The sequence below is a fragment of the Chanodichthys erythropterus genome, chromosome 10 (assembly GCF_024489055.1).
Source record: "Chanodichthys erythropterus isolate Z2021 chromosome 10, ASM2448905v1, whole genome shotgun sequence".
Taxonomy (NCBI): Eukaryota; Metazoa; Chordata; class Actinopteri; order Cypriniformes; family Xenocyprididae; genus Chanodichthys; species Chanodichthys erythropterus.
The window spans coordinates 36201698-36221115 of NC_090230.1; the positions used below are offsets into that span (position 1 = coordinate 36201698).

The 19418-nt window shown below is 33.9% G+C and overlaps 1 protein-coding gene and 1 long non-coding RNA gene across 3 annotated transcripts in view; one reads left to right on the forward strand and one right to left on the reverse strand.

Moving 5' to 3' along the window:
• ggt5b (gamma-glutamyltransferase 5b) overlaps positions 1–4908 on the reverse strand; it is a 31099-nt gene extending 26191 nt beyond the window's left edge. Inside the window, exons 1-2 of one of the 2 annotated variants that reach the window (XM_067397564.1) lie at positions 4789–4908; positions 2704–2776 (exon numbers count right to left, since the gene is read on the reverse strand). Coding sequence is in view for 1 of the 2 variants with exons in the window: in XM_067397563.1 (XP_067253664.1) it covers positions 2704–2864 (161 nt within the window). In the remaining variant the exon portion in view is untranslated. Of the gene's footprint in view, positions 1–2703; positions 3411–4788 lie in introns of those variants that run through there. The other variant, XM_067397563.1, reaches the window with a different exon arrangement.
• Positions 4909–6683: 1775 nt separating this feature from the next.
• LOC137028590 (uncharacterized) lies at positions 6684–19302 on the forward strand. Its single transcript, XR_010896177.1, has 3 exons — positions 6684–6796; positions 14076–14178; positions 19185–19302. It is a non-coding gene; the product is annotated as an uncharacterized lncRNA (long non-coding RNA).
• Positions 19303–19418: the final 116 nt, after the last annotated feature.

Sequence of the window (19418 nt, forward strand, 5' to 3'; positions counted from 1 at the left end):
TCATCATAACATCATAATATACATCGTACACCCGCTATATTGCTAAATCTAACCAATTTTTATATCAACAGAAAAATATACCAGGATAAGCTTCTCTTGAGACTCCTCTGCTTCAGACTTTAGCATATCATACTTCGGGCTTTAGCATATCATAGTTAATGATATGCTAAAGCCTGCTGGCACATTGACGTGATTGGTTACAAGGTAGTTTGTGACGTCACAAACACCATTTCAAACTGCGTTTTTGAGACTGTCTTTAGATCACTGCAGTTTTAAACAGAAAATACTCAGCAATGGTGTTGACTTATGAATTTGCAGATGGTTTGTCAAGGATTAGTTCACTTTCAAATAAAATTTTCCTGATAATTTACTCACCCCCATGTCATCCAAGATGTTCATGTCTTTCTTTCTTCAGTTGAAAAGAAATTAAGGTTTTTGATGAAAACATTCCAGGATTATTCTCCTTATAGTAGACTTCAATGGGCACCAAATGGTTGAAGGTCAAAATTACAGTTTCAGTGTAGGTTCAAAGTTCTTTAAACGATTCCAGATGAGGAATAAGGGTCTTATCTGGCGAAACGATCGGTCATTTTCAATGTAACTGTATATGCTTTATAAACACAAATGATCGCTTTGCACGTGCTTCCACTTTCCGTATTCTTTAAAAAGCTTACGCTGTATATCCTATGCCTTCCCTATTCAACTTACGGAATGAACGAAAATTTCAGGAACATTTTATTTTAAAGTGGATTAATCCTTTAAAGCATATTAAAAACACCACATAGACATATACACAAAATGAAAAACTTGATTTTCACCACAGGGGGACTTTAAGTGTCTCCAACTATGCAAGATAAAAGGTGACAGTGGCAAGGAACCCAAACTCCATTCGTGACAGAAATGGAGAAAAAAACTTTGTGAGAAACCAGGCTCAGTCGTCTCCTCTGGCCAGATGAACAAACAGTGATTCAAAAAGAGATTAATTTTTGTGACTTGAAGTAATTGTTTATAAACATAGTGTAATGAAACATCTAAATATATTTTTCTGACTCGGGGCCAATGAAAATGTTGACAAAGCAAGAAAAAAACTGGGCAAGATCCAAATGAGCCAGCAAAAGGTATTTTCTTAAGCCCTGTAGGGGTTGAATACAGAAGAATAGCATTCATTAAGACATTGTGTCAATGGCTCTGCATGTCTTATGTGATCTGCATAATAATAATGCCAGACACAGGAAAAAAAAACCTCAGTCACTTTTATTTTAAGCAGACAAGAGACACAAACTATTAGATAACGATGTGTCAGACTGAAGTGACCGTTGGTAACAGCAGTGTCCGTGGAGACGCAAATTTCTTTACTTCTTTCACAGATGTTGTTGGGTTATTTTAATTCAAAAGCGTACAAATTTCTCCTATTTCCAGGATATGCCTGGCAACTGTAACTAACTCCTATCTGTTTCCTTTCAGAGCAGGTTAAAGTGTGACCCCAGATTAAATACCAAAGCCAAGTTCTTTGAAATACAGTCATAAAAGACTTAACACTTCGAAACAAGGAAACACTTTACATTTGGCACAAAATGCAGAAAACATGGACGAAGGACAGAAAATGGCAATGTAGGACTTTGTGAATCTGGTTGATCCTGTTTTGATTGCTAGGAGTTTGTCAGTTTGATCAGTGCTCAGAAAAAAAGATTTTGGACATGGTTATGTGGTTGCAGAAATATTTACAACAGATGGTATTCAAGATCATTTGTCAACAAGACCGCATGTACACAATAGTCTGGACAGAACCATTGTAATTCATATTCTTCATAGTCTTTTTTTTTTAATTAAAAAAAAATATAATTTATAAATTAAAATTATGTATGTATGTATGTGTGTGTGTGTGTGTGTGTGTGTGTGTGTGTGTGTGTGTGTGTGTGTGTGTGTGTGTTTGTGTGTGTGTGTGTGTGTGTGTATGTATACACTCTCAGAAAAAAATGGTATGGTGCTGTCACTGACCTAAGGTACAAAAATGACATCTTTGTACCTTACTTATCCCTAAATGGTACATATTAGTACCTTAAAGGTACATATTAGTACTTTAAAAGTGTATATTAGTGCATTACCTTTTCACTATTGTACCTTAGGGTACTGCCCCAGTGACAAGCGCCATATCTTTTTTTCTGACAGTGTATATATAAGGTTAGATTATACACTTTACTGTAACTGTAATATAGAAATATAAACATATATGAGTGTAGAATTAAATAGCCCAAATCATGTTAAAGTGCATTGGAGATGCAGATGGTAGACCTGTCAGTATAAATAAGTAATAGTATATAGAAGATGTGCTCTGGTTGTGAAGGAGGTAGATTGTGATTGTAATTGTATGCATTTATAGTAAATATATATCCAAGTGTGTCCTGTGCACTTTGTGCAAGGCTGCATTATCTAATCTCTTAAACTGATTACCTCTCTACATTGTTGCATTGTTCATTGTGGATCACTGTTTGAAATACTTTACAGCATTGTTTCCTATAGAATTAACACTCTAGCCTATATTTAAAACAAAAGGAGTGTCAACAGCACTGGTATGCTTATGGCTTAGCTTTCTACTACCTGACCTGCACTGGAGCTGTATTGTATTTAAGTGAACGTAAATTGTGTATCAATAGAATTCTACCAATGCTGAGAGGTTCAGATCTTAATAAGCATAACTCTTACCTGCCGATGTTGGAGCACGTGAGAGAGTCCGCAGCAACAGCAGCGTTTGTGAAGGCGCATCTCTGTTTGGTTGCTAAAAGTATGCAAATGCAGATAATTGCAACAGAGCACACTAAAGCGAGTACGCACAGGCAGCAGCGTCTCGACTGAGATTTGGCCATGCTTAAATCAGCGCGGAATCAGCAGGTAGAATGAAAAGCTCGCTCTGCTCACTATTACTTTCATTGCTGGGGGCGGAGAGTCTCTCGACTTTACAAATGAGAAGGCTGTTCAAGTTCAAAAACTTATACATGAGAGATTATATTAACTGTACAGTGAGAGAAGAACACCATTATATTCGGAAGAATCAAAGTTCAGAAGAAACGTGAGTTTTAGGCTACTGTACAGTGATTTTTACGAAGCCAGATGCCCACTAAACAGTGACGACCAAAATACGGTATAAAAACACGTTCAATAAATGTTTACATTTATTATGCTTAAATATTAAGATGAAAATCACAATTCTTCCGCCAAATTAATATTATTCGTTGGTTTTTGCCAAACAGGATTCGGCGAATGTGTGGTCACGTAGGCTATATGAGTTTATTGTTGTTTACGACTTAAAACGCGTTTATCCATTTAGAATTTAACGACGAAATTAGACGTGTTATTACTTAAATAGTATATTACATGCATAAATGTCAAAACGTGTAGGAAACATTAGTGGGGAAACTGGAGTTGACGTCTTATAGGCCTAGCCTATACACACAAAAAATGCTGGGTTGAAAACAACCCAAGTTGGGTAGACAAACCCAGTGAATGGGTTGTTTTAACCCAGCTGTTGGGTTAAATGTTTGCCCAACCTGCTGGGCAGTTTTATTTAACCCAACTATTTTTAAAAATTAAATTATTTTTAAAAACTGTTTAAAAATTAGCCTACTATATATGGCTGGCTTAAAATAAACCCAAAATAAGTTGGAAATTAAAAGTCAGACACATAATTAATAGAGGCATCAATAATCATCTATTAATAAGCAATTTAATAAATGTTTATTGTTTAATTATTATTCATTAAGCTTATTACCCTGTTAGCGTTCCACTGTACCGCCCGGTACACAATAGTTCAAGAACAGTATGCGATTTACTTTGGTTATGCCTTTTTTTAGGCATTTAGGCCAATTTTACAGGAATGCTACTTGGGTTTACTCTAAAAAATGCTGGGTTAAAAATATCCTAACAATGGACCAACCCAGCTTTGGGTTAAATGTTTCTCAACCTGCTGGTAGTTTTATTTAACTGAACTAGTGTTTAAAAATTACTATATTGCTCGCTTAAAATTAATTGAACATTTATTAATGTTTAATAAATGAACAGTTATTAATAGGTTTAATAAATAATAATTAAATAAACATTTATTAAATTGCTTATAAATAAATGTTTATTGTTATAGTCATAATTACTAGAGGTTTTTCATTTCCAACCTATTTTGGGTTCATTTCAACCCAGCCATATAGTAATTTTTAAACAATAGTTGAGTTAAATAAAACTTCCCAGCAGGTTAGGCAAACATTTAACCCAACTGCTGGGTTTGTCCATATTTAACCCATCTTGGGTTGTTTTTAACCCAGCATTTTTTAGGGTGTTCATTGTAAGCAAGAAATACAGTAATTTTTAAACAATAGTTGAGTTAAATAAAACTACCCAGCAGGTTGGGCAAACATTTAACCCAACCGCTGGGGTAAAACAACCCATTTGCTGGGTTTGTCTATTTTCAACCCAACTTGGGTTGTTTTTAACACAGTATTTTTAGAGTGTATGATAGGCGTATGTTGAGTTCTGCCTGGCTTTTTTATATAGCATTTTTTTTTTCTTTCTGTTTTTGTTTTAAATTCTTGAATCTAGTCTGTTAACACTGTTCCAGCTTACCAACCCTGTGTTAAATTATAACTTTAGTAATAAATTAACAGAAGTTAAGAAATATTTTGTGACATTGAATATGTCTGTTTTCACCCAAGGGCATTAGTTTTCATTTGGTTATCACAGTGTTTTTTCCATTAGAAACAGCCTATGTAAAAAAGAATGAAAAGTATACAAATCATTCCTTACCTTGCTACATCGAGCCTACTTAAAAGTAATAAGTTAATATAGGCTACTTATTAAAAAGTACATGACATTTTTCAGATGAGTTGAAGCACAAATGGAAGTCATCCACGTCTTGTTTGTTTCCCGAGAAACACGTCAGTAATCTCGTAACTGTCTCCTAGAATTTCATTCCAACGATTTCTCATACTTCACACATTTGCCAAGAAGAGTCTTTAAACTCACATCAATCAAAACATCACCATCTACTTATCTGTCTTTAATGATCACAACAACCATTATATCAAGAGTTGATAGGTGAGTTTGATCACAGGAGAACACAATGAACTTTTTTGACAGATCATTTTTTTCTAGTTTGAAGCATTTTTGGTGAAAAAGGTCCCAAATGTGGCTGTCAAAAGATTTCTGTTAATGCTAGAACAGGCATGCAACAGGCACTTCCTTGGAAGGTCAGAATCATCACAAACAATTCAAGTGTCTTTACTTCCTTTTCTCAAGAAATTATTAATATGAGTGTTCGAATTGACCCCTGGTTTCATCACATATTTCTCAAGACAACGGTTTTCAAACGGTTCCATGTTTACCTGAAGAAAACAGATAAGGTACAGTAGAGACACTCTTCTTTGTAATTGATCAGATTAGCCTTATTGTTTATATTAAAACAATATTTTGCTGCCAAGTCTACTCTTAGGGGTTGATGACATATTTAAGGTTTTTAAATGAATTACCCAAATGAATTAATATTACGCTGGATGAGGATAAAATGAAAAAGAAATTTGATTTGATTACTGAATGGTGATATGTACAATTCATAGTTTTCAATTTTAGCAACATAACAAAATAAATAAAAAGCTAAACATTATTCTCTGCATAATGTTATGTTTAACAAAGAATACTGAGCTGTTCTGACTAAGAAAACGGACCTGCTGGACATAAATAGAGTAGGAGAATGACGGGGGAGAGACAAATTTGTTGAATAAAGTTGTTATTTTTGTTTTGTTTTTGCGCACAAAAAGTATTCTTGTCGCTTCAAAACATTAAAGCGGAACTCAGTAAGATTCGCGAAGCTCCCCCTACAGGTTTCTTCAGTGAATCACACTGTCGTAAATACTCCAAGCGTAGCTTTGGACTACGACTACAACGCTCACCAGCGCAGTAGTTTTGCAAATACAGTACAAGAAAGAGGAGGTGGGTAATTTGCAAATACAGTACACTCGATGGAGGTGGGAAATTTTCAAAATTGTCTTATAAAGTCATAATATATACATTGTTTTTGAATTAACGTAAAGCATTTTGTCACTCTCGCGTGAACGTGAACATGAGACGAGATTGTGTCGGGTGCACGCCTCAAACACACCACTACAAGTCAATTAACCATCGTAAGGACTTAGAAAACTATTTATGAAGGTAAAAAAAGTAGTTCTGCTTTGAGGTTGAATGTTTTAAGTCACTTTTAACCATGTTTTTACATTTCTGGACCATGAATGTGGTAATTTCGTTGCCTTCTATGGATGATAAAAAAAAAACTCACGGATTTCATCAAAAATATCTTAATTTGTGTTCTGAAGATGAACGAAGGTCTTATGGGTATGGAACAACATGAGGGTGAGTAATCAATGACTGAAATTTTTGGGTGAACTTACCCTCTAAGTACCTTCCAAATGTGTAAGACCTTTGTTCATATTCGAAACACAAATTAAGACATTTTTGATGATATCCAAGAATTTGAAAAGCAACATTCACATTTCCACAACAATTATACTCTAACAAAGTCCACTAACTACGTCATTACTTAGGTTAAAATGATTCTGATTGGCTAAGAAAACTACAAGATTAGGAATCTTCCACACATGGACAGATAGTGAGAAACATTTCTCCATTCATCAGGATGCTGGCGAGTGGACCCTGGATTTAGGTATGTCCTGTCATGACATGGCATCTTCAGGTCTCCAGCCAAATGCCATCTGTCCATTGATAGCACACACAGATATACATGATTCACAGCTTCTTCAAGGTGAGAAAGTTCAGCAGATAAAGTTTTTATATAATACTTATTTTTAATGTGTTTGTTGGAGAAATCATACTGTGCAATGCTGTTATTTAAAGAGTGAAAGTAAAGGATTTGCTGTGTCCTTGGAATGAAGGCATTTGTTTTGAGTTAGACACTCTGTGCCTGTCACATCTGTGCATGTTCCCATGAAAAGACGCAGGCAACTGAGAGAAACAAGGAACTGGAAAGATCTGGGTTTGGATATGATTGTTCAGTTGGAGATGGGCATAATGAGCAGTCATTTTATATATTTCATAGTCATTTTATAGCATTTTATATACAACCTAGCATTTTACTAGCTACTAGTTGCGTCAACAGTAATCTATTTTAGAACTTGGAAAGCCCCAAAGTGTGTTTTGTAAACTGTGTGTTTTGTAAATCTTGGCAAAGAGAACAGTAAGGATTAGACATGGGGTTTGATATGGTGATGAGTGATGTTCAGTATTGCCAGTTTACAGATTAAGATATGAGATAGATATGATGATTGTAGAAACAGATACTAAGTGAAACTAGCATCTGCTGCCAGTTGGCTTGCAAGTTTCTTTAAAGAGTCAAAATGTTTTGCAATTTCCCGCAAACCCATTACTAACCTAAACCTCATTTGAACACCAAACAAATGCCATATTGAGCTCTCAAACACTCTGTTAACAATCCCACACGCGCAAACACTTTCAGATGAACACCTGTGGCCTATACTGAAAGGGTTATTAGGTAGTACATTATGTTAAAAACATCATTTACTCACCCTCATGTCTTTACAAACCCGTATATCTAACAGGGATGATTGAGAATTGTTTTTTTTTGTTTGTTTGTTTCTGAGTTATGTTGACAGAAAGAAAGAAAAAAGTCATGAGGGTGAGCAAATGATGACTGTACCTTAAAGCAATTTCACACAAGTTGTACTCTGTATCATATGTGATTCAGTCATCTTAAGATTATGATATTGCTCAGTGTTTGGAAAACTCTTTCGTTTATAGATTTCACATAAGCTTATCAATCAGAGATGTCTAATCATTACCGTTCTCTTTGCCAAGACTTACAAAACACACTTTGGGGCTTTCCAAGTACTAAAATAGTGCACTGTTGACACAACTACTAGCTAAGTAAGATATAAAATGCTCAGTGTTTGGAAAACTGTTTCATTTATAGTAATTACAAAAGCTTGTCAGTCAGAGTGAACAGCTTTAGTTGACAAAGCAAGATCAACAACGCCTGATCCAAACCCCGCTTTTATTTTATTAATGATGAACTCACATCTTCAACACAAACCCTGACAAATCAGATTTCAAAGCAAAGCAGGGAGTGAAAGAGAACTGCAGGTTTAGGACTTCAACATTCAACCTGATCTATTCAAAGAATAGCTGATATTAGAATTGTAGCTTTAAGCTGACATCAAACAACCTCCTTAGCACAGGTAAAGAAGCCAAAATCCAGGGAGCTTAAGCTGAGGATGATAAAGAAACTTCGCTTTAGGTTGAAATGCTGAGTCTGGGCTAAGTCTTACATATGAGCACAATGTGAAGGTCTCTCTTGAGGACAGAAGAGGGCAGTAGTTGTTTAGTAGATTCTCATAGAGGAAAATGATACAAGAGATCTGATTTATCATTTTAGAGCTCTATACTCTTACTATAACTTTTTTTTTTTTTTTTTCTTCTAAGAAATTTTAGGAAAATTGTAGAAGAACTGAGATAAAGTTTATACTTAAAGGGATAGTTCACCTTAAAAATGGAAATCATCAATCACTCACCCTCAAGTTGTTCCAAACCTGCATGATTTCTTCTACTTCAAAAAAGACATTTTCAAGAAATTTTTGTAGCTAAAAAGTTTCCATTGACTTCCACTATATGGACAAAGAATAATGTTATATCAACACTATTATATCTTCAGCAGAAGAAAGAAATGCATGCACAAGTTTTCAACAGCATCAGTGTCAGTAATTGAGTTTTTATTTTTGGGTGGACTATCCCTTTAACTGAAAATACCTAAGACTGGTATGGTTACTCTCCTAATTTGTATTAAAAGACACCTCAATTCTGAGATATATTATGTTTTCAAGTGGATTAAAGGGTAGCTCAACCAAAAATGAAAATTCAGTTACTCACCTTCAATGTTTTCCAAACCTGTATGATTTCTTCTTCTTCTGTAGAACACAAAAGAAGACATTTTCAAGATATTTTGGTAGCTAAAAAGTATTGGTTCCCATTGACTCCCAATATATAGACAAACAAAACATAAACACTCTTTAAAATATCTTCAGCAGAAGAAAGAAATGCATACAGGTTTCAGTAATTGAGTTTTATTTGTGGACTATCCCTTTAACTGAAAAGTTCTCTCCTACTTTGTATTAAAAGACACTTAAGTTCTAAGATATATTATATTTTCAAGTGTATTAAAGGGATAGTTCAGCCAAAAATGAAAATTCTCTCATCATTTACTCACTCTCATGCCATCTGTGACTTCTTTTCTTCAGGTAAACACAATCAAAGATTTTCAGGAAAATTATCCCTGTGAGTCATATAATGCAAGTGAATGGGTTCCGCTTGGTTAACGCGTGAAAAACCACACAAAACGATCGGGACGGTAATCCAAATGACCCCAGTGGATGAATCAATGTCTTCTTTAGTGAAACGACAGTGTGCGTGAGAAAAATTCTAATGTTTTAAACTTTTAACTGTGATTCATTGCTTCCAGTCTATCATACAAGCATTCAAAGGACCTCTGCTTTTGTGATACGGGACGTACAGTAAGTGCGTTGTGAAACTTCAGCGTTACTTCTCACATGAAACATTACTGTTTTTCTTACACACACCTATCATTTTGCTTCAGAAGACAAAGATTTATCCACTGGGGTCGTATGAATTGCTGTCACGATTGCTGTGTGTGGATTTTCAACCGGCACCCATTCACTTGCATGATATGGACTCACAGAGATGTATTTTTTATCTAAATATTTGTGTTCATCTGAAGAAAGAAAGTTCATTGGGGATAGCATGAGGGTGTGTAAATGATTAGAGAATTGTGAAACCAAAGTATCCCTTTAAAGTTGTAAATAAAAAACAATTGCCTCTTTCCTTCCTATTATATTTCTTTAGAAATTTTGAGTGGTGGTTAAAATCTTTTTGTCAGCCATTTCTTGTTGGTTTCTTGTGTGTTCTGGTTGTTTTTAGGTGGTTGTTTACTGGGCCATGTCATAAGAGACATTTTGCCTGTATTATGGTCTGTCTGAAACTCGAAATCTAGCTCTCATATTCATTAGTTTGACATAATTCAGGCCGTGTACTTACATTTGTACAGAACCTGATGAAACGAGGGTGCACTAGCAGTTCAGTGGTGTTGGGTATCACATTCACATCATTTGCTCTAATGGTTAAACCATGAGGGGATTTGCTCCCTAATTGCTCGAGTGCAAACCGATGCCTGCACAACACACTGATATGGGCCATTGATGAAAATCGGATATCTCTCTCCTCTCTCGTTCTCCTCCAGACTCACACACAAGCACACACACACACACACAGGTCATACCATATGTACCGCATGTGCTCTTTAAAAAGCAACATGGCCTAGTTCATCCTAGCTGTAAATAAACTGACCTCACCTTCAGCACAACATTCACCCTCAGGTAAAACACAACATGAGAATGAATCCATCTGCTCTAAACATCCATTCATGATGCACTACCTGAGAAAGATAAAGTCTCTGTTTGGTGGTCTTTGAATCTCTAATTTTTTAAAGATTACATTGTACTGAGAAAAGTACTTTAACCCTATAAAGTCTGAAAATAATAGTCTAAAAAGTAATTAAAAAAAAAATGCAACAGTTTATTGAAACTAAAATCTAAAAAAAGAAGTTTACATATGTATTTTTTTGTTATTGAGTATCATATATACATATATATATATATATATATATATATATATATATATATATATATATATATATATATATATATATATATATATGATACTCAATATATTTACCAAAATATTTTTATTCAAATGCAATTTTATTCAGATGCTGATATTCATATGGCCAAAAAGTAAGATGAAATTCTGATAGTGTCACAGAGGGCATAGAGACAAGAAGGTAAGATCCATATGCAGCTTTAATGGGGTAATCCAAACACGTAATCCAAAGACAGGCAAGGGTCAAACTCCATAGAACAGTACATACAAAAACAAAGAACACAACAACAGAAGCCGGTGACCGTAAATGAAACCACAAAAACAGAAACAAACCAGGTATAAATAGACAGACACTAATGATGAAGTTCAATGAACGGGATACTGAGTCCGGGAAGTGGGTTATGGGAAATGAAGTCCAAAAGTGTGGTGAGGTACAGTCCAGGTTGGAGTGCCCTCTGGTGGCTAAATAGGGCACTCCAACTTGTGATCATGACAGATAGCTTATAATGTAATATACCTGTATAGCAGACTACTTACATAAAAATATATAAATATGCATTTTACTATCACTCTGTGTCTCCCAATAAAATGTATAAACTTTCAATCAGATGAGAGAAGCCATGTAGTATGTTTTTTTTTTTTTTTTTCTTCAGTTTTGATCATGTTTATAGTTCTGTCATGACAACTCTCGGAGTGTTTAGCATTGTAATGGAAATGACAATGTTGATATGTTTGGTCTTGGAGGAATAGATCTGCTATGCTGCTGCTGTTATTGCTGCTGCTGCAGAACAAGTAAGACATGCTGCTGCTGTACAATATAGAATACATGAATTAGCATATCTATACAGGTGGAGCTGGGGAAGGAGGAGGGTTTCTGAAGCAAGCTGCAGCTACTACAGCAAATGCTGACCAGCAGCAAGCCCATTGGCCATTCACACAGCAGGAATCAATCAGCTGTGACCTATAGAGAATGATGTGATTGCAAGCAGATTGAGTTGAAGACCTATCAGCCTGCGCCATCTAGAGTTTCATGACAGAACTTTGTATAACTTAGGAATTTGCATATCAGATGATATAGGGTTAAGGAATACTTCATTCAAAATGATAATTTTGTCATTATTTAATCTTCGTCGCGTTCACTGTAAAAAAAAAAAAAAAAGTAAATGCAGCAGAATAGATTTTGTATTTTCTACAATCATTAAGTTACATTCAATAACAATAAATTTTAAAGGATTAATTCACTTTCAAATGAAAATTAGCCCAAGCTTTACTCACCCTCAAGCCATAGGTATAAATTAATTTCTTCTTTCTGATAAACACTCTTGGAGATATTTTAATAAATATCCTGACGCATCCGAGCTTTATAATGGCGGTGAGTGGGATCAGCGGGTATGAGCTGAAGAAAGTGCTTCCATCCACTTCCATCCGTCATAAATGTACGGATCCAGGGGGTTAATAAAGGCCTTCTGAAGCGAAGCGATACGTTTGTGTAAAAAAAAAATCCATATTTAACAAGTTATGAAGTAAAATTTCTAGCTTCTGCCACACCGCCTTACGTATTCAACTTAAAAAGAAAGCGTAAACTGGCGTTGCATCAGTTACACTTTTTCTGTAAGTTGAATAGGGAAGGCATAGGACATAGCTTTGTGAACTGCAAGAAGTTTTACACTTTCTGCTTACGTTGAATATGGCGGAAGCTAGATATTTTACTTGGTAACTTGTTAAATATGGATATTTTTATTTTACAAAAACGCATCTCTTCACTTCAGAAGTCCTTTATTAACCCCCTGGAGATGCTTGGAGTATGTTTATGATAAATGAATGTGCTTTTTTGAGGTTCAAACTCATTGGTCCCCTTCACTGCCATTATAAAGCTCGGATGCGTCAGGATATTTATTAAAATAACTCTGATAGTGTTCATCAGAAAGAAGAAAGTCATATACACCTAGAATGGCTTGAGGGTGAGTAAAGCTTGGGCTGGAGTTTATTTTCCATTAATAATTTTTCTAATTTCTAATTTTTTATTGTTATCTTTATCCACTTCATTTTGTCTTTTTTGAAGCTTGAAAGCTCCAGTCAACATTCATTATAATTGCATAATTTTCAGAATTTCTCCTTTTTTTACTTTACAAAACAAAGTCATTTGTGTTGGAGACACAATGAGGGTGAGTAAATGATGACAGTATCTTTTTTAGGTGGTGAACTATCCCTTAAATTCTTAATTGCAGAAAGCTACCCATTTTTGAGGCTAAATAACTGAGTGCTTTTTCGTGCTGTCGCCTTTGAGCTCCAAACTCATTAGGATTCTTTGCCTATTACAGTTATCACATTAAACCCAAATTGATTAATTGAAAACGAGAACCCACAGGGATGTTTCAGAAGTGCAGTTTGAGTGGCTTCCATCTTTGTGCTTCCATAAATAGACTTAATAATTATTCCGTCCCGTTTGCGTCATACAAAACCCCCACCCTGCTTTCCCAGCAACAACCCTTCAGAACACGTTACGCTTTTTCTCGCATTTGCATTTATTATTCCATTTTCATTACCTCTAAAAGGAAACACGGTACCGGATTTGTTTTGGCTACTGGATTAACTTGTGTCTTCCTTATTAGGGAACATGTGCAGTCAAACCTTTCAGCCTTGCTTTGTTTTTAAGGAGGGGAATTACATAGTGACAATCTTTAATGCACTAGGGGGCAGACAGTTTAATTTAAAAAAAAAAAACATAGTGTGCCAAGTGCACATCTCTCCTCCACTCAAGCGTAAATGGCTTCCAAAAGTATCTTCATTCCACTGAGTCTGCCCTGAATACATGGGGGTGGAGAAATAAATAAAAAAGTAGTATTAAATGCATTGCAGTCTAAATGGCATGTAATGTCATTATTTTGAACTCACAAGCAAAGCTTTTTCTGGTTCAAAATATTAATAAAAACTAAAATAGTACCTCAATGATACTAAAATAGCACTATTTTTCCAAATTGTATTTTATTTGAGCCCTTTTGGATTGTTTCCTGACTATTAAAGACACCACTGGCATTTTGAAAAGATTGGTTCACTGACATGTTTTATAATGTTTAATTTATGTAACTGGGACAACTTCATAAATGTTTCAGAACTTTAATATGCACTAATTTTTGTTATGAAGTTCATTACCCAAGCCACACATTGTGCCTTTGTGAAGCTATTTGGCTAATGATCCCTCCATATTTGGCTGAACTCTGCGGCGCTGATGTGTTTATGCAGAAGCACAAGTGTACAGTGTTCAGTCCTTCGATAACTCATGGGTCTCAAGCTGCTGACTGTTCAATTATTAAACCATCTGATGAATGTTTCACCAGCAAACAGAGCCAATAGTCTGGGGTTAATTGAGAGGGTGAGCCCTGGCCAGATAGTTGACCGGCAACATCAGTCCTGAAAAGAACACACACATACAGCTTTCTGGTAAGTGGATTGGCTGTGTCTCGTTTTAACACCTTGTGTTTTGTTAAGAATTTTGTAACAGTTGCTAAGATTAACATACTGAGCATATTTCAATCCGGAAAGTCTGAAAAATGATACAAGCTGAGGGAATTGAACCATCAGATACTGTAAGATGAGCACTTGAAATTTTAGACTAAATGTTATCAAGTGGAACAGCAAGTGCTTTAGTCTCAACTAGCTTGACTACAGGCTCATTTACTAGGAAAAAAAACTGTTTAGTATTATATACTCCTGCATTCATCATGTCCTCCTTCCTGTTTGATTGTCTTCAATAATCTTACCTTATCTTTCAATCATGATATTACATTCTATCACATAATTCTTTTCTCAGAATTGCAAGATATAAATTCACAATTGCGAGAAATAAATTTGAATTGTGAGTTATAATGTAAAAATTGTGGGACATAAAATCACAACTTCTTTTCACAGAATTGTGAGATATGAACTCTCAATGGCGAGTTATAAAGTTCAATTCTGAGGGAAAAAAAAAAGACTTTTCTCAGAATTGATAGTTTATATCTCGCAATTCTGACTTTATAACTCACAATTCTGACTTTATAACTCGCAATTCTGACTGTTATAATTCTGACCATATCACACAATTCTGACTTTACAACACAATTCTGACTTTATAACATACAATTCTCACATTATATCACGCAATTCTGACTTTATAACTCGCAATTGTGACTTTTTTAACACACAATTCTGACTTTGTAACACACAATTCTGACTTTATAACTCGCAATTCTGACTTTATAACACACAATTCTGACTTTATAACGCACAATTCTGACTTTATAACACACAATTCTGACTTTATAACTCACAATTCTGACTTTATAACTCGCAATTGTGACTTTTTTAACACACAATTCTCACATTATATCACGCAATTCTGACTTTATAACACACAATTCTGACTTTATAACATACAATTCTGACTTTATAACACAATTCTGACTTTATAACTCGCAATTCTGACTTTATAACACAATTCTGACTTTATATCACACAATTGTCACATTATAACACACAATTCTGACTTTATAACACACAATTCTGACTTTATAACACACAATTCTGACTTTCTAACTCGCAATTCTGACTTTATATCACACAATTCTGACTTTATAACACACAATTCTGACTTTCTAACTCGCAATTCTGACTTTATATCACACAATTCTGACTTTATAACACACAATTCTGACTTTATAAAACAATTCTGACTTTATAACTCGCAATTCTGACTTTATATCACAATTCTGACTTTATATCACAATTCTGACTTTATAACTCGCAATTCTGACTTTATAACACACAATTCTGACTTTATAACTCGCAATTCTGACTTTATAACACACAATTCTGACTTTATAACACACAATTCTGACTTTATAACGCACAATTCTGACTTTATAACACACAATTCTGACTTTATAACACAATTCTGACTTTATAGCTCGCAATTCTGACTTTATATCACACAATTCTGACTTTATAACACACAATTCTGACTTTATAACTCACAATTCTGACTTTATATCACACAATTCTGACTTTATAACTCGCAATTCTGACTTTATAACTCGCAATTCTGACTTTATAACTCGCAATTCTGACTTTATAACTCGCAATTCTGACTTTATAACTCGCAATTCGGACTTTATATCACGCAATTCTGACTTTATAACTCGCAATTCTGACTTTATAACTCGCAATTCTGACTTTATAACTCGCAATTCTGACTTTATAACTCGCAATTCTGACTTTATAACTCGCAATTCTGACTTTATAACTCGCAATTCTGACTTTATAACTCGCAATTCGGACTTTATATCACGCAATTCTGACTTTATATCACGCAATTCTGACTTTATAACACACAATTCTGACTTTATAAAACAATTCTGACTTTATAACTCGCAATTCTGACTTTATATCACACAATTCTGACTTTATAACACACAATTCTGACTTTATAACTCGCAATTCTGACTTTATATCACACAATTCTGACTTTATAACTCGCAATTCTGACTTTATAACTCGCAATTCTGACTTTATAACTCGCAATTCTGACTTTATAACTCGCAATTCTGACTTTATAACTCGCAATTCTGACTTTATATCACACAATTCTGACTTTATAACACACAATTCTGACTTTATAAAACAATTCTGACTTTATATCGCAATTCTGACTTTATATCACAATTCTGACTTTATATCACAATTCTGACTTTATAACTCGCAATTCTGACTTTATAACACACAATTCTGACTTTATAACTCGCAATTCTGACTTTATAACTCGCAATTCTGACTTTATAACACACAATTCTGACTTTATAACACACAATTCTGACTTTATAACACACAATTCTGACTTTATAACTCGCAATTCTGACTTTATATCACACAATTCTGACTTTATAACACACAATTCTGACTTTATAAAACAATTCTGACTTTATAACTCGCAATTCTGACTTTATATCACACAATTCTGACTTTATAACACACAATTCTGACTTTATATCACACAATTCTGACTTTATAACTCGCAATTCTGACTTTATAACTCGCAATTCTGACTTTATAACTCGCAATTCTGACTTTATAACTCGCAATTCTGACTTTATAACTCGCAATTCTGACTTTATATCACACAATTCTGACTTTATAACTCGCAATTCTGACTTTATAACTCGCAATTCTGACTTTATAACTCGCAATTCTGACTTTATAACTCGCAATTCTGACTTTATAACTCGCAATTCTGACTTTATATCACACAATTCTGACTTTATAACTCGCAATTCTGACTTTATAACTCGCAATTCTGACTTTATAACTCGCAATTCTCACATTATAACACACAATTCTAACTTTATAACTCGCAATTCTGACTTTATATCACACAATTCTGACTTTATAACTCGCAATTCTGACTTTATATTACACAATTCTGACTTTATAACTCGCAATTCTGACTTTATAACACACAATTCTGACTTTATAACTCGCAATTCTGACTTTATAACTCGCAATTCTGACTTTATAACTCACAATTCTGACTTTATAACTCGCAATTCTGACTTTATAACTCGCAATTCTGACTTTATAACTCACAATTCTGACTTTATAACTCGCAATTCTGACTTTATAACTCGCAATTCTGACTTTATAACTCGCAATTCTGACTTTATAACTCGCAATTCTGACTTTATAACACACAATTCTGACTTTATAACACAATTCTGACTTTATAACACAATTCTGACTTTATAACGCAATTCTGACTTTATAACACAATTCTGACTTTATAACTCACAATTCTGACTTTATAACTCGCAATTCTGACTTTATAACACACAATTCTGACTTTATAACTCGCAATTCTGACTTTATAACTCGCAATTCTGACTTTATAACTCACAATTCTGACTTTATAACTCGCAATTCTGACTTTATAACTCGCAATTCTGACTTTATAACACACAATTCTGACTTTATAACACAATTCTGACTTTATAACACAATTCTGACTTTATAACGCAATTCTGACTTTATAACACAATTCTGACTTTATAACTCACAATTCTGACTTTATAACACACAATTCTGACTTTATAACTCGCAATTCTGACTTTATAACTCGCAATTCTGACTTTATAACACACAATTCTGACTTTATAACACAATTCTGACTTTATAACTCGCAATTCTGACTTTATAACACACAATTCTGACTTTATAACACACAATTCTGACTTTATAACTCACAATTCTGACTTTATAACACACAATTCTGACTTTACAACACAATTCTGACTTTATAACTCGCAATTGTGACTTTTTTAACACACAATTCTGACTTTGTAACACACAATTCTGACTTTATAACTCGCAATTCTGACTTTATAACACACAATTCTGACTTTATATCATGCAATTCTGATTTTATAACTCGTAATTCTGACTTTATAACACAATTCTGACTTTATATCACACAATTCTCACATTATATCACGCAATTCTGACTTTATAACACACAATTCTGACTTTATAACATACAATTCTGACTTTATAACACAATTCTGACTTTATATCACACAATTCTCACATTATAACACACAATTCTGACTTTATAACACAATTCTGAATTTATAACTCGCAATTCTGACTTTATAACACACAATTCTGACTTTATAACACAATTCTGACTTTATAACTCGCAATTCTGACTTTATATCACACAATTCTGACTTTATAACACACAATTCTGACTTTATAACACACAATTCTGACTTTATAACTCGCAATTCTGACTTTATAACACACAATTCTGACTTTATAACTCACAATTCTGACTTTATATCACGCAATTCTGACTTTACAACACAATTCTGACTTTATAACACACAATTCTGACTTTATAACTTACAATTCTGACTTTATATCACGCAATTCTGACTTTATAACACACAATTCTGACTTTATAACTCGTAATTCTGACTTTATAACACAATTCTGACTTTATATCATGCAATTCTGACTTTATATCATGCAATTCTGATTTTATAACTTACAATTCTGACTTTATACCACACAATTTTGACTTTATAACACACAATTTTGACTTTATAACACACAATTCTGACTTTATAACTCGTAATTCTGACTTTATAACACAATTCTGACTTTATATCACACAATTCTGATTTTATAACACACAATTCTGACTTTATATCACTCGATTCTGAGAAAGAAGTCAGAACTGCAAGATAAAATTTCATAATTATACCTTTTTTATCTTTTATTCAGTGGCAGAAACATGCTTTCATATTGATGGGCCTCAATGGCATAGTTTTTTTTCCTCCATACTATGGAAGTCAATGAGGCCCATCAACTGTTTGGTTACATACATTGTTTAAAATATCTTCTTTTGTGTTCAGCAGAAAAAAGAAACTCATACAGGTTTGGAACAACATGAGGGTGAGTTAATGAAATGTTCATTTTTGGGTGAACTATCCCTTTAAAGAGATCTGAAAAAATCTCCCCAACCCTCTGAAAAAGGACATCAAATTGATCGGGTAGTTTCAAAATTATATATATATATATATATAGTTTCAATATATATATATATATATATATATATATATATATATAATTTTATTTTTTTTTTCATTTTT